We start from the raw sequence: 17,243 nt of genomic DNA on the forward strand, positions 1-17,243 counted from the left end.
CATTTTTTCTATCCTCTTCCAGAATTTTTGGGGCCAATTGTCTTACAGAGTCCGTCAAGGCATATATATAGCCCCCCAAGAGACATGTGGCATTCGTGGACTTAAGAGCCATACTCGCCGATGAAAACACTTTCTTAGCAGTTTGGTCCTGCTTTTTTGACTCTTTGTCCCCAGGCACCTGAGGGAAAGCCCCCACAGATTTCTTTGAACAGGCTGCCTGTATTACCAAGCTCTCTGGCAAAGGGTGAGATGATAAAAAGTCTGGGTCACCAGGAGCCACCCTGTACCTCGTTGCAACACCTTTTGCAACAGCAGGAGCCGTGAGAGGTCTATTCCATACATCCAAAATAGGTTCCGTCAAAGCCTCATTGAAAGGAAACATTGGTTCCACATCAGAAGACGGGGAATGGAGGACTTCAGTTAACAAATTAGACTTGAACTCAGCAGTAGGCAGAGTTAAATTCAAAAGTTCTGCTGCCTTTTTGATGACCACATGGTACGGTGCATTATCCTTTGAAGAGGCATCTGCAATTACAATACAATACAATTCTTCAGGTTGATGAGCCGGAGTCGTCGAACCCTCTGGTAAGGGAGCCTCTTCTTCCTCTCGAACTGGAGAATGAGACGGCGCCCGAGAGAGATTCGACACTGGAGCCGGTGAATGCTCCGGCGACTCCACAGGCGAAACCTCACCAACCGGATCCACAACTGGAGAAGGGAAACGCTCTTTACGACGTCTCCTACCTGGCGACTTTGCTCTCGAATCTGAATTCTTGCCTGAGTGATGTCGAGACTCATGCCTTCTCTTCTTGTGCTTCTTCTTTGTTGATCTAGAAGCATGCCCCGACCATGACTTCGAAGGCGACGCCATGCGAGACCTCGACCTCGTCTTCGACCTTGACCACCTCGAACGCGACCTCGAAGACTTCTTCTCCTTTTTACCTTGGCTACCAGAAGCTTAGCCTCTCTTTCACGAAGGGCCTTCGGGTTCATTTTCCTGCAGGAAGAGCAACCTTGAACATCAGGGTCCGAACTCAGGCACCAGATGCAATCCTCATGCGGATTCGCGATCGACATCATCTTCCCGCATTCTCTGCACGGCTTGAACCCGGTCTTCTTCGAGGACATCTCGACAGGTGAAAAAGAAGCAAGAAGACACCAGTAGAAACAAACAGTAACAAAGTTACTAAACAGCCACAGAGGATCCCTCGAAAACCGTTAGCGTCGACGACGCGGAAAAAAGGGAACTGATGTCATCACGCCAACGTGGGCCTATAATGGAGTCGGTGACGTCAGCGGAGCCGCGCGCGATGCCGTGTTACTGTGACGTCGTCCACGTCAGTGCGAAGCTACAAAAAGAATTTCCAAATGTTGCTGACGCAAGGGGATATGCACAAGGTGAGGAATCCACTGGCAGATGTATTCATCAGAATGAAAATTACTGCACTTCTCATTTTATATACTTCAGGTCAATTACGTTTACTTTACATATAGAAGATGCAAATAACAGAAGCAACTTACAAAGAGCTTATCCACTGTCATTTTTGAGAGTGACACCAAGACACTCGAGCGTTGTACAAACATTGAGTGTCATATGATAGTTGGAGATGTTTTTTATTTTTTATTAACTTATTGGTATTTTCAACAAGATATAATAACACTGATACATCCCATCAACATCATCAAAAGAGGGTACATGTATGTGCACAAATTGCTACTTTTTTTTAATATCCCGCACATATAGGCCCATTTAGCCATCGCCTACTTTCGATTCAAGGCCATAGTGCGTAGGGAGGGGGGTGACACTTTGACCGTTCAGTGGTCGGGCTCTGCGAAAATCTGACTGTCAGTTCCTCGTAAATTACCCATCTTTCTGCCGCCCCTCTCATTCCAATCAGCATTGCCCCAGTTCTCTCATCTCAGGGGTAAGCAGGCGTATCACCCTCTCCCGCTTCCAGAGGGCTGGATCAGCATATACAGTTTCAAGGGGTCCCAAAAGTCCTTATGTCTGGAGAACAGTGGAAACAGTTCAGAGTATATAGACATTTGTTCTTGGCACAGTAAATCTTAGATTCAGTCCTTGAATTTGGGAGCCCACCCCCATCCCACGCCGCCCTGCGCTTGGCTAGCAGTAATCCAAGTGAAGTGTAACGCCTGACCAATGCCTCCATATTTTCGGTGTACCAAGCAGTGCCACAAGTCGGGTGAGTTGCAGCTGTGAGCTCGTCATTTGGGTCAGGGCATCGGACACCTGTGTCCAATAGTTATTAACCGAGTGACAGGACCACGCCAAATGGAGGAAGTCAGCTCCCACTGCCCCGCATCTATCGCACATATCAATGGTGTGCACGCAGCAGCGAAGTAACCTAGCTGAAGTAAAGTAAATGCGGTATAAAAATGTATAGTGTATGTTGCGTAATCGTCTGCTAGCCGTTATCTTGCCAGTCTGTTGACAGCAATATTGCCATTTTGGATCACTAAAGCTGTCGCCCAAGTTGGCCTCCCATCCCGACCATGCCCCCACCTCTATCCTCGTCTGTTCTGCTTGGACACTACGGTATGGTATCAAAATTATGTGTGTGAAGTCAGGTGTTTGGAGAATCACATGCAAGGAGGTGAGTGTAGGGAGCTCCTTTGGGAAATCAGGAGTAGCTGCCTTGACATTGTGCTGCAGACAAACATACAAGAATATGTCCATTGGAGTTGGGGCAATGTCCCAGAAGAAAAACACACTGCTGGCAAAGCTCCCCTCCCTATACAGGTCTCCCCATGTGTGGGCTCCAACCTCCAAAAGCATCTGTTTGCACTACACCTCACGCGGCACCGGAAGCAGGCGATGATTTGATATCCGCAAGAGCAAGGAACATATCGTTGACTCACTGGGCTAGCTTCCACCAGGCTTTAGTGGTGCAGGGCACCGTTATGGCATCCGTCCCTGCCTCCTGGGGGGTACGACCCCAAAAAAGCAGTCGCTGGGATTGGCGCCACGTATCCCTGCTCGACTGCCAGGTAGGGCATGTAGGGCGTGATGGAACCAATATGCAGCGAAATGTGCTTGAGCACAAAGGAAATACAATTTAGAATCTGGGGCTTCAAGTCCTCCCATCGAAAAAAGGGTGCTCCAAAAGCTCCAAGCGGAGTCTGGGCTGTTTGCCCCCCCCAAGCAAGCTGAACAAGTTGCATCTTTAGCAGTCGGAAGAACTGATGGTCAGGACAGTATGAGATGTTGATAAACAGATATAATAGTTTAGGCAGAATGACCATCTTCATGAAGGATATACAACCTGTGAGCAACAAGGGCACAGAAATCCATCAGGTAATGGAATTGGTAAAGTTGCATCATAATATGCGCACATTAAGTCTGTTCTATCTCTGGAGATCATTTATTCTCTGAATTGCACCACTTCAAAGGGTAGTCACGAATATATCAGCGGGTGTTGGGGGTAAGGGGAAAGATCTGGGATTCCTCCCAAGTAATCATGACTCCCCGAATACTCTCCAAAGCCGATGAACTCTTGGAGAATGGGATTGAGACTCACCTTGGGGTTCCGTATGTATAAAGTGATATCGTCAGCGTATAGGGATACCAACAGGTGGAAGAAAGTGCCCTCTTTTTGCATGGTTGCCCCCACTTTTTGTTAAACTGCTGATGTACTTTGAGCCTGGGCTCCTGCCAAACAGGTACCCAGGGCCTATGTTTTATCCCTTAAACTGAATTGAAAACAAAACCAAATTGGCACTCTCTGACCACAGGTCAGCCCTTTGTAAATGGTACCACAGGTACCAAGGACTCTGTAGCCAGGGAAGGCCTCTAAGAGCTGCAGCACTTAGTGTGCCACCCTTGGAGGCCCTGTACCTTTACACACACACTGCCTTTGCAGGCTATATGTCTTGGAGCAGAACAAAGTGAAGAGTCGAAATGGAACACATCCCTGTGTGCCATGCCTACAACCCACTGCCCTGGCATTGATCAGCCACCCCTCTAGCTGGGTGCACTATATCAGTGGTGAGGGTACAGGTGCATGAGCCCTGTCCCCCTAAAGTGTCTTAACACATTCCTAGACATTTTAAGTGCAGTAAATCCATTAAGAGTATATGGTGCTGGGAGTTTGTCATTACAAACTCCACAGTACCATAATGGCTTTACTGAAAACTGGGAAGTTTGGTATCAAACTTCTCAGCAAATTAAACCCACATTGATTCTAGTGTGGGATTTAATGACAAATGCACACAGAGGGCATCTTAGAGATGCCCCCTGAAAAATGACCTAACACTAGTGTCCAGGTTGAGTGGCTGCTCGCCAGCTGCCACCACCAGACATTTTTCTGGACCCCTGGGTTGAGAGCCTGCTGCTTCCAGCAACTGGTCCCCACTGGTTCTGACACTCACTTTGGGTGGGAGAATCGGTGAAAAAACCAAGTGAGGAAGGGAGGTGTGCCCCCCTTTGCCAACTCCACCCCTCAGGTGGGGGAGGCAAGGTGAAGCACAAATCTAAGTCCCCGCTATCTTGCAGATGGGGAGACCCATCCAACCAGAGTCAGGCATATGCCCCCCTCCCACTGGAGGGTGGCATAATAGGGGGTGTACCTACCCCAAGGAAGCGACCCATTGGTCCCAACATTTACTTACCTGTAATGCCCCTAAATCTACTATTTGGGGACGACCCTGAACCTTGCTTCCTCAGACAAGAACTGACCAAGAAGAAAATAAGAAGAAGGAACGAAGAGCTGTGCTGAAGCTAAGAAGAGGAGGACACCCACTGACTTGGCCCCTGCCCTACCGGCATGTCCCCGCCTCGAACCTGCAGAAGCGAAATTCTGGTGTGTCCTGCAGCCAGCAACCTCAAGAACTCCGAGGACCTGCCCTGCCTTCCACAGAAAAGTCTCTGTCTCCCATGAGCACCAGAGTTGTTCACTCACAGACTCCGTTGAAATCCACAAGTCTGCACCACTCTGCACCCGACACCCACGGCCCGAATTCGAGTGGCCCAACATCACGAGGATGTTACCTTCCTAATAATGGGGCGATGAGGACTAAAAGAAGGAACTGATCCTGTATTTCCAGGAATTTTATATGTAATCGGAAAAAATGCCTATTACAGGTTACCAGCAAGATGGTATGACAGTTTTTACATTGCCATTGTATTCCCAAAGGTATATCACATTACTAAGAACAATGAAATGAGTGACAGAAATAAAGGACTAACAAGAAATAAGAGAGCAAGTTTTACTGGAATAGTAGGTGACATATTTGGTGCATTGATACCGTCTGTTGGAGTCACATTAAATTCTCATAAAATACGTCTGTTGTCCACTGTAGTTGATCAATTATCATCTGATACTGCTGGAGGATTCTTAATGATCAATACTGAAATGGTTGCAATCAGATCTATGGTTCGAAAAAATAGACTTGCCCTTGATATTCTTTTGGCTATAGAGGGTGGAGTCTGTGGCATGTTGAAAGTTCAACATTGCTGTATATATATATCCCAGATCAAAGTAAAGGTATTGAGGGATAGATCAAGAATATTTTGAAGATTCATAATGTTTTGACCCTACTGGAGATTGACAGTGCATGGGAAAGATTTAGTAAATCTCTTTCTAAATTAGGTAGTTGGTTTTCCATCTTTGGAAAAAGTTTATTAGGGAAAATAGTAATACCAATTATTTCAATAGCATTAGTGATATTAATGGTAGTAATAACCTATAAATGTTGCAAGAGAAGATTAAAGACAAAGTAAATGATTGAAATGATGAACAAAAGAATGGGAAGAAAGAAAAAAATGGGAAGAGGTTGAATTAGAAGAGATGTCATGATTTCCCAGACACTGTTCCCTTCTTAAATGTATAATCCTGAGGTACACCTTTAAAAAGGTATGATTCAAGACTTTCTTCTTTATTGAAACCCACCCCTGTCCCGTGCACCCAGCACTCCAGTTATTCATGTATTTAGTTATTTTGTAAATATGTTTGGTACCAATGCTTGTTGTTTCTAAATCATGTCAATGTCTGAGAAGGTGCAGGTTTTATATCAAAGTATTTGTGCCAGTGACTGATCTTGGCATATGATAACTGCGAGCTATGTTCTGGGCATAAAAAGGTCGAAATAGGCAAAAAACGGCAAAAAGAAAAAAAGATGCACTTTTAAATTCTGCACGTGTTCATGAGGAAAGCTCTCACGCTGTGTGCTGTGCAACACTGCGTAAGGACAAAAGTCATGCGTGCATCTTTTAGAATATCCTGGGGTGTGGCAGGGCTATAAAAGCCACACCCAGGAGTCCAGAAGGTGCTTAGTCTTCCAGCTTCAGCCTCGGAGGAACATCGCGCTTGAAGACTTCTCCAGCAGAAACCCACGAACCGGAATTCAGGCCTAAGACTTCAGTGATTCATCTGGAAATCGTCTTGCAGTAATTCTTCCTTTGACAAGAAGAAAAGCTAAGTAGCAATTATTCTTTTTTTTGAGAAAATAAGAAAAGGCGCCCAACGCTAGCAAAAGAACACTTGTTAGACATTTTAACTGAAGAAAGAAAATTTCGACATGGATATTTTTTGAGACCTATTTCCTGAGAATAAAATTCAACGTTGTTAAAGGATAATATGTTTAGAAGCCATAATGTTGATTTTGATTAAGCACTAAGAGAAAACTTGTGTAGGCATGGTGTATAGAATTTGTACAATTTCTTTATTCCTAAAGAGAGAAGTCGTGAGAACATCAACAGGGGATTGTGAAGTGAGTAGATTTAAAGGAAGCTTTGATTTTTAGGTAAAAACTATTCTAAGGGAAAGTGCAAATTATTTCTTTTGTTATTTTATGCAGAATATTTTACATTCAGTCTAAAGATCGGGGGCGGACAGTCCAACCACCTTCGGACTTAAGAGAACAGCATCTCTTCAAAGCAGACTTCACCAAAAGACGACTTCCAGGACGCGAAGCCAAGTCTAGTAGATCGCAGGTAGGAATTTACAACTTGACGTAGAACTATTTAAAAGAGAGCTAAAAGAAGTAGGAAAGAGAACAAAGGAGGAACTATGTCTAAGGAATTTCTTGTTGCTTCGCAGGTCGACTACAAGAACATAATAGCATCAGATTCCGGCCTCTCTCCCTGATTTCTATCCATCACCCTGCTGTACTAAGAAAGATCACAGGTTGTAAGGTAGGGTTTCTGGGAGTTTGGCCCATAGCGTCTCTGCAAAACCGATCAAAGCACCTTACAGGTAAGAGATCGTGAGAACACAGGTAAGAGTGCTTTGATCCGCCTGACAAGAGATGAAAGACAATCTTTATGGTAGAATGAAAGAGATGCATATAAAAGAAGAAATGAAGAAAGTAATAAAACCAATGAAGACACTAAAATCTAATTGGCAGTTGGTAATGATGGGTATTTTATGATGGCTCAAAAATGCCATCAGAGGGGAATTGATGGAGCAAGGATCCAAAGAAACGAAACTTACTCAAATCAATCTCTCGTTAACATGTACCAACAAGTAAGAATAGAGATATAAAAGAAAATTAACACAATACGATATTCATACACGGGGAAAAGGCTTTCTGCTTGCTTAAATAACAAATAATATTTTGCCATGCAACTAAATTCCCGCTTGAAACCAAAATTTGCTTTGCTCATGTGCAAACCTGTCCAGGGTAAGTAACCACATGATGAACCCATGTGAGAGTAAAACACTCACGCATGCGCAGAGTTGCTAACTGTAGGTCTCGAAGTACCGCATGCGGGGCATATGCTTGCCTGAATCTTAAAAGAAGCTTTTCGCTGCTAACGCTTCGCTTAACAAAAAAGAAAATAACATGGGATAGAGTAGAAGGGGGCGGTAAACAGTGATAATATCATATTTGAGAAATTAACATCTGTTTATGATTCTTTCGTCAATAGTGAACGTTTTTGGTCTGATATGCTAAGCCGAAAGAAAGATGGTGGGTGAAACGTAACGCAAGCTTAGTCTGCGCATTAGAAACCCGGAGTGACCCGCTAACCGGGACATTGATCGTCTGCCAAAACCCAAGGACGAGTGCTTGGGAAAAGATCCTCAACTTAAGAAATTATACAGAAATTGTATCTATCTATTGTGTGAGATGTATTTGAAAAGGAAGTGTCATGAGAATTGAATAAATTAAGTGGGAAGGGTTTACTAAACAAAGAATTAGTTAAGGATTTCGGAGTGACCGCATGAGGTGATAACAGCTCCCCTGCCCCGGCCCAATCACAGTTCAGGATTCACAAACATTTGCAACCTTTGAGAGTGGGACATGAAAAATTAAAGGATATAATTTGAGTGACTTAAGGTTAAAGAGAGCTGCTGACAGTAGAGAGAGCTGCTGCTACTGAGAAGAATCGTTGATGCTAAGTGAGGAGTAGGCGAGAACTGCTACTGAGAAGAACAGACTGAGAAGATTCAATACTGAAAGACAGCCTGATTAGATTGAAGATGTGCGGAAAAATATAGAGGAGGGAGAGAGTGTAAGAGAGGGATGTGCTCCGTTGCGTCGGGTTCTAGAGAAGTGTAGTAAGTATAAACTTATCCTGCACCTGTCCTACAGTCTTTGTCTCCTGACTTTATCAGGGAACCTCCACTAACCCTTCTGGCCAGGGGTTGGGTTTCTCATTTTACTATTAAGTAAATAGAATTCTGTCATGAATTTAAATTTCCATTTCAAAAGTATGCAAAACTATGTCCTTTTGTCTCTTCATCTATCACTCTTAATGCATTGAAATTGTTGAATGCTTTTGTGTATATTATTTGATAAATTAATTTTTCTCTCCGATGAAAGTTGATGGAGTTTGCACTGTGAATCTGTACAAGTGAGCGTTCAGTTTTAATTGAATTATTAGATAAAATATATTGAATCTTACCTGGAGTCTGTGATTAATTTATTGTGAGTTTATAAGATAAATTAACAAATTTGTTAATATCACCATCAATAGTCCATTGACCAAAGGAAGAGTATTGATCTGTGAAGACTAGTTAGGCATAGACTAAATCTAGATCAAAGAAAATAAAACTTGACCCCCAGCGAAACAGACAGGAAATCTAAATGCGTATATGGGCCCATGGTAAGTGATATGTTGATGTGTGAAAAGTTTATCCTGGCCTTTCGCTGGATCACTTCCAGGAGGTCTTTTATAGTCTATGTAAACCTTGTTTAAAGTAGTCGCCACTTCAAAAAGAATTGACACACAGTCAGCAAGTCCCCTAAACCTTACTTCTAGTTAGAAGAATGCCTAATTAACATTGACACATAGGCGTCCATAATTTGTACTTCCTGTTTTGGGTTTTTATTAAATTCATGATGCTACACTAAACAGCATTTGAGACAAAAGCTGTGGAATCTTTATAATGAACCCCTTATTAATAGGGAATATGGTAATACTTATAGAGACTTTTAATCAAGATAAGATTTGACATTGAGGGTTCATTTAATGGTTTTAACATTTCAACATTTAACATTTGAAAGGTGCAGGCCTCGCAGTGGCAAAGATGCAATGGTTAAGCATTTTCACAGAAAGTGCTTGTGCTATCATAGCAAGAGCACTTTAAGGGAAAATCGATAGCGTCTTCAACGCATGTGTTTATTGTTCTTCAGAAACAAATCCCCAAAGAGGGTGTTTCTTTCTGAAATACAAAATGCAAACGTCCCTTAAGTGTATGGAGTCTTGGCTCTGCACATCGGGCACAGTCTTCTTCTTTTCCTGCCTGGGTTGGCACGCCTCCCACAGGGAACACAGGCAAAACAAAGACATCTATGTCAGAGGCTCTAACAGAAACTCCTGGTCTTATAGTAGATGTGATGTCAGTTAATGGTTTCTGGCAGCAAAGACAGCTGATGCTCCATTGTTGGATATATAGAGGACCCCCCATTCATGGGATTGGCTGACTGGGTATATACAGGGTCGGACAGCGACACAAAATAGACCAGGCACCAAAATAAAATTGGCCCCCATTAATAAAGCTGATAGCCAAAAAAGTAGTAATAGCGTGGAAATCAAGATTAGAAACTGGCCCACCTAGCCATAAAACCAGCCCAAACATGCTAAAAAATTGGCCCACACACTGATCTTTCAGACCAGCCCATCGGACACTGCCTTATTGCCCTCCCTACAGACCAGTCTGACCATGGACATACATTGATTTATCGCATAAGACTACATCTGGCAATCTCTAAATAGGTCACTATATCCTTCACTGATTTCAAATCCAACTCTAGGGAATCGATGACTAGAATGACAGACATAAAAGACTATACCAAATAGAATTATAAATAAAACTTAAGTAAGCACTACCTGAAATCTGAGTAAAATACCACTTTATGTGTTCATTGGATGTCGGTGAGGGAATAGTGGAGAGTCAGTATTCTCATATATAAATCTCCTATCCTGGCCAGTATTTTCATACCTAAATCCAGGGATTACAAAGTATTTTCTCTGGAATAAAGAAAAATATGTGGACCTGGGAATGCTGGTTTCAAATATGTGTATGACAGATCCACATTGACATATATTTTACAACCTGTTAGTGGTCTGTAGCCTTCCTAAATATGCAAATATGGAGTCATCTTCTAAGAACATAGAGCACCAGACAGTAAAAAGTCGGCATGTTCGAGGTGACCACCCCACTTGCACCCTGAATGTCAATCAATATGGTTGCAAATCTGGAATAACCTCGTAAGAATAGCAAAATAAAAACTCACATTTGACCTCTTACACTTTCTGTGTATGACTGAATAGAGGTCAATTTAAGCATTCTTAAGCCTAAGGAATGCCTCCCGGAACATGAAGTGGTATGGTCCTGACCCCATGAACTGGACACTGATGTATGTGAAGCCATGAAGAGCTTTACTTCACATTTTCTCCAATGATTGGGATGCCTCAATGTGCAGAGATCTAATTGTACCACATCATGTAACCTCCTGAAGCACTGCAAACATTGTGGATGATGGTTGGTCAATGACACCTAGTGTTTCCAAGAAGTGGAGTGATTGAAGCCTGACAACTCTGCAGCTGGCATGCCCTTTAAAAACAAGCACATTTTCTCTACAAAAAAAGTGAAAAATTAACTGTAAAGCACTTGCTCTGGATCAACACGATACAGGTTTGGAAAGACAATAACGGACTTTACCAACACAGATGCACATTGTACACTGACATGTGGCACCAGGATTAATAGAATTCTTTGCAGCTTGGCACCAGAAAGATGCTATGGCATGAACAGTTTCCAGAGCTAGTCTGCACCTGGATGAGAGGCTCACATAAAGCATCCTTGGCAGCCTTCACCCATTAGAAGTGGCATGCAGCAAAGACAACTAAATGATAGTGTACATCTGTGCCAGCACTGAAGATATTGGATTGCAAATCTGAACATGCATTCAAGAAAATTGAGTGATGATACAAATCCATCCATGCATGTGTTCACTTAGTCAACGCATATTCAGACATTTCAAAGATAGCCAAATGCCTGCATAGATTTGCACAAACTAATAAGTAATATGCTCTAAAATGGTACAAGTAACATCAAATATTGAAGGATAAACCACTTTGTTTTGGATATGTAAGATGCCATTTCTTTAGTTTGATATGATGATGGATGAAGTTCAAAATGTGCCTGTGAGAAATGCCCTCCTTTTTTCATGGTCCCCCAATTTTTGCAAGTTTAGGTTTGCTGGTTTTAGAACTCTGTGAACTTTACTACTGCTAATCAGTAGAAATAAACCTGAACTTCCCCTCTAAAACATCTGCTGTAGACTGGAGCTCTCTGTATAGTTTTTTTAACTACCTTATTAGTCCCCTGTAAATGGTGCCTTAAGTGCATCTATGAAATGGAAAGTTAAATATCATATGTGGGCAGCAGTGTGTATTTGCGCCACTCACCTGTATGACCAAAATATGCCTCTGCACAGCACTCTGGCTAGGCTACAGATTAAATGGACTGCAGAGACACGTAGCAGGGAAAATGACTTTGCTGTGTATGAACAGCCTAATGTTAATTCCTAAATCAACCCTAAAGTATGCCTTATAGGCCCACTGGGAGGGTACTAAAATATAAAAATAGTGCACACTACTTATTTAGGTCAGTATGCCCCGACAGTGAAATAACACCCAAAGGTTATTGCACTATGTAGGCCAGGCTAACCTTTTTAGGAAAGGTAGGATTAAAATCATTATTTTCCACCCAGCTTAGTAAAGGGCTCATAAAGTGCTTCAAAGTTATTTCCTGCTTAATACTTTAAATAGGACTTAATGGTCATATCAGATTGTTGATAACTAAGCAAAAGGTTACTTTGCAAAATTGTACTTTAGACTCCCTGAGCCAGGACTGACTTAAAGCCAGTTCTGCTACTCATCACACTTGCAGACCTGGATTATATTTTTTCACCTGGGAGAGCTGACAACTCTGACTAAAAACACAATGGTTTGCCTGTCGGACTAGGAAAGGCTAATTGGTGCTAACTGCTGGCTACCTAGCAGAGATTAGCTATTTGGAAGTGGATAAGAACAGTTGTCAGTACAAAGTGCAGCTTTAGCACTACTGTTTTTTGACTAGGAGAAGCCAGGGAGAACTTCTCCTATTTATTCCCAGAACCTTCCTAAACAGTATGTTCCCAGTCACAGTAGGGGAGGAAAATGGTCCTGACACAGATCACACTTTCAGAGCTGGAATACACATCTTTTTCTAGGAGAGTAAATGACTCTGACTCAGAGGACATTAGTTTGCCTCTGGGCCCAGGAAAGGCCAATGGGTGTAATCTGTAGACCATTTAGCAGGGATTAGCTATCTGGAACAGTTGGCAGAACAAAGTGGAGCTTAAGCACTATTAGATGCCTAGGCTAAATCTGGCCCAACACCACCACCTCCACAGAACATTCCTGGACCTGGGGAGACTCAATCTGAGGAAAAAATCAGACTTTAGAATCCATATCCCCAGTTCCACTTAACCTATCTTGCTGATATTGGAGCCTTTTTACTCATTCTTTGTTCTCTAATTTTCTAAATTTGAGTTTAAATGTATTGTGTTGTTAACGATGGTATAGATGGCGCGCACACACTTCTCTGGGGACTGCCTGCTACGTATTGCATAGCTACCAGGGACTGAGTAGAGATTCTCTCAGAACTGTGTTATAACATAATAAGAGTGGGTGTATTGAGTTGGCAGGGTTGCCCCCCTCCCAAATCAACAACCCCATCTCCAACAGTGCCAAATAATCAGTCCATCCTGAAAACATAGTGGCAATAATATTTACTTTTAGTCCATTGCTTTTCTTAATAATGCAAAATGCCTTGACAGAATTGTTTTAAAAAACACTGTTTCTTTTATTCTTGGGCACATATAGATATTCATATTCGACTACCAATTATGACAAAATATAGTGATTAAAATTGGAAAACATTGATTTCCATTGTAGAGTATTACAATACAAGATGTATAGCATGACAATATGGTGTATGTTTTGAATCTTCTAACCATCTTTAATAGAGTATCTGCCACATTCTTTCTCGCACTAACGTCATTGAGGAAAGCAAAAAGAGTGCATTTTCTTGTAAATATTCTACGCATGTTTCTTAATAATGTCAACCATACTATTGTGAGAGCTTACCTGTTGACCTTGCCTGATAGACATTTGAACCTCTTTAGTCCAGAAGGTCTGGGAAACACAAAGTACAGTCTGTCCAGGCCATTCTTTAACCCAATTAATTCGGGCAGTTTTGGGGTAGGCCTCAATTGCTTCTCCAATTACCTTTTTGGGAAATAAAACATATTGAAATCATTGTGTTCTTAGTATGATATTTCACAATGTAACTTTACTACACGATTTCAGTATCAACCTATTAGCCTTCCTATCAAAATCTGCATCTATGAGAAATATGTGTGGGTAATGATGAGGAAAGGGACACATTTTGACTTGCTAAATTGACAAATCCTTGATGCTTCTACAGTTTCGTTTGTGCAATCAAATATTTCTTCTACACTATTTTAAAGCACAAAAAACAATTAATATTAACTTTTTCCGTCAGGGTACCATACAGTACCTTGCAGCTCACAAGCAAGTCATGCTTCTCCCAAATATTTTAAATATGTACTTTTCAAAAATACAATTCAGGGAAACACAATAACAGACAACCCTATCACTCTTTCCCATTAATAAGGACATTTAATATATTTGTTTTAGTTTTAATTCAAAGGTCTTCAACCCACTCAACAGTTTGATCAAATCAAACACAAATTAACCCTACTAGGAGGTCAAATCTCCTGGTTAGCATTTGTGGACACACTTTATAAAACTAAGGGTCTCATTATGATGGCGGAAGGACCGCCGCCGCCGGGCCGCCATCACATAGTGATTTACCCACCGCCATATTAGGATGGCGGTGGGTACCACGGCAGACAAAAAGTCAGTCCGCCGCCTTTCCGTCGGAGGCAATCGCACCAATTGCCTGGCGGAGGGAGCAGGGACACTAATATGGTGACGGTGCCTAGCAGGCACTGTCTGCCATATTAGGATGGCAGACAGTTTGATGGAGAGGTTTGAAGAGGCCTCTGCATGGCGGTGGTGCCACCATGGAAAGGCTGGTGGGGATTGGGTTTGGGAGCCCGTTGCAGGCCCCCCTTGTGTCGGGGGGGGGGTCGCTGCACTGAGGGGAACCCATGGTATCCCCCTGCATTTCCATGCACCAAGTGGCAGGCACCGCGTGGTGCTTGCCACGTGGTGTAGGGAAATGCGGTGCAAGCACCTTTAACATTGCAGATGGTGCTGCAGCCAGCAGCACCGCCCGCAATGTTTAAGGCCCAGGATGCGCCCGCCAGAATAGTGGGCGCATCCTTATCGCAGTGGTGGGACCGCCGCATGTCTGGCGGGCGGTCCCAAATACCACTATAGTGGCAGGCAGACCAAGTCCGCCCGCCATTGTAATGAGCCCCTTAGTACGTAAGAAATAATTCCTTAACCTCCAAGTGAGCTTATGCTCGATTTACTAGGATTTGAAGATTTCTATTATCCTCCACATATGTTCTCTGAGTGACAAACCTCAGAGAAGTTGAAAGAGATTTCACAGGGTTTGGGTTGAATAGCAGAAACTGACAGTAGGAAAACATTGTAAAGAGATTCAAATTCAGAAAAGTGTGTAAGAAAGAGGAAAAGACCTGAGGAAAAGAAGGGTGGGGTGTGAGGTTTGATAGCGTGATATTTGAGAGGACAGGCTGCGCTGTGTATTTGTGAAGCACACTCAAATAACTCATGAAACCGTGGAGTGTAGTATTGAATGTTGGATAAACGATGTGGAAATATGGGTGTAATGTTCAGTTTTATTCCACAATTAAGTTATTGGAAAGCGATATCTCTTTTAGGCCCATCTTTTTGTAAAAAAAAATATCAAATGTAGGCACAAGCTTTTATTGTGATTTCTCGTATTGTCAGACTATTAAATAATTGTATCCAAGTTTTGGTTGGCAACTATATGAGAAACAGTTTTATGTAATAGCCTCCTTGGAAGTAGATTTAGGAAGATTTTATTTCAACTTTAAATCAGACTGTTGACAAGTGATAGAGGTGGGTGGGAAGGCATGGCAGTAACAAATAGGCTATGCTCACTATGAGGGTCATCAGCATAATGGGTGGCCCCCGCCATATTAGTATGGTGAGGGGCTCCGTGGCGGACGGAAAGTCCGTCCGCTGCTTTTCCTCTGGTAGGATTGCTGGCCGGGCGGAAAAGGGACATAACACCGCCTTCCATATTATGATGGGCACGCGGAAAGGCTTTTCCATGGCAGAGACTCCGCCATGGAAAGGCATGTGGAAATTCACAGTGGGGGCCTGTTACGGGCCCCCGGAGGGGTGGGGGGGTGTACTTGGGAGTACCTATGGTACCCCCTACATTGGCATGCGCAAGGTGGCAGGCACCGCGCGTTGCCTGTCATGTTGTGCATACCAATGCACAACATGCACATTTGACATTGTGGCGGATGCTGCTTGCAGCACTGCCCGCCACAATGTTAACTGTGCAGGATGCGAACTCCGGGGAGGTGGTCGCATCGTAATGGACATAGAGGGACTGCCGCACCTCTGGCGGTCGATCCCGTTGTCCGTGACGGTGGCGTGCGGACATGGACCCCTATGTTCTGGGAGATAGGATTGAATTTATGTTCTGTTTGTTCCAGTGGCGTAATGTAAAATGTTGGGGACCCCCCCCGCCCCCAAGAATGTGATGAGAGGCCCCTTGTCTCCCATATCTCACAGATATTTATTGCCCTTGGTCTGAATTGGCCTCCTTGAAGAGTTTGGGGCACTTGGGAGGATTGCCTTCCTCACCCCCACGCTGCATCGGCTACAGGTGCCTGTTTTATGCCCCTAGTGCGCTCTAACAAAGTTTCTACGACGTTTATTCATCAAACCAACTGAAACAAATTGCTCATTAGATCATGAAACATATATTGAAATCAAACCATGTATACACACACTTTTTCAACATCTTAACTTAGAAAAACTGATCTTCAAAAGTTTCCCACAACGGAGCAATTTTTTGGGTCCTGTAAGACCATGCGGTGTCCAGAAAGAATATCGAGTTTAAAATGTCGACATACACAAATATCGAGTTTTAAATACCGTGATACAGAAATATCAACAGGAAGAATTTCGTGGTCAATAATATAGACTTGCAGGTAAGAAATCTTGCTTTTGGAAATATCGAAGTTGTTAATATCGCTTGCAAAAATATAGTTGTTTAAAATATCGATGTTTTAATTAGTTTTATGTATTCTAGTATGTATTTTAATAGTATGTGATCTATTTTTTTGTATAAGAATTTGTTTTGTTTTTTAATATATGTGTTACATTTTTAGTAGTTAATACTTTTATCTTAATAAAATTTTAGTTTTTAAGTTCTGTAGCGGGTTGTGGGTTTATAGGGAAAGAGGGTGGGAAGTAATTTAATTACAATACATTAATGATTATTTTTTATGTATTAGTATTTATTTAATTTAGATTTTATAGGGTTAATTATGGGAATTAATGTATTATTAATTATTTATTATTTGGTTGTTAATTATTTTTAATTAATTGGCAATTATGTTAATTGTGTCATTTTCTGGGGGGAATGGGTTGTGGGTTTATAGGGGAATAGGTTGGGAAGTAATTTAATTATAATAAATGTATTAATATTTTCTATGTATTCATATTTATTTAATTTATATTTTATAGTGTCAATTGTGGGAGTTACTTTATTATTACTTATTAATTACTT

The 17,243-nt window shown here is 42.3% G+C and overlaps 1 protein-coding gene across 1 annotated transcript in view; it reads right to left on the reverse strand.

Moving 5' to 3' along the window:
* Nucleotides 1–17,243, reverse strand: part of DNAH7 (dynein axonemal heavy chain 7) — a 2,019,015-nt gene that overhangs the window by 1,417,248 nt on the left and 584,524 nt on the right. Inside the window, exon 21 of the mRNA XM_078680414.1 lies at nt 13,604–13,744. Within this exon, the coding sequence (XP_078536540.1) occupies nt 13,604–13,744 (141 nt within the window). The remainder of the gene's footprint in view (nt 1–13,603; nt 13,745–17,243) is intronic.

Source organism: Lissotriton helveticus, chromosome 3_1, assembly GCF_964261635.1.
Source record: "Lissotriton helveticus chromosome 3_1, aLisHel1.1, whole genome shotgun sequence".
In the NCBI taxonomy this organism is placed as follows: Eukaryota; Metazoa; Chordata; class Amphibia; order Caudata; family Salamandridae; genus Lissotriton; species Lissotriton helveticus.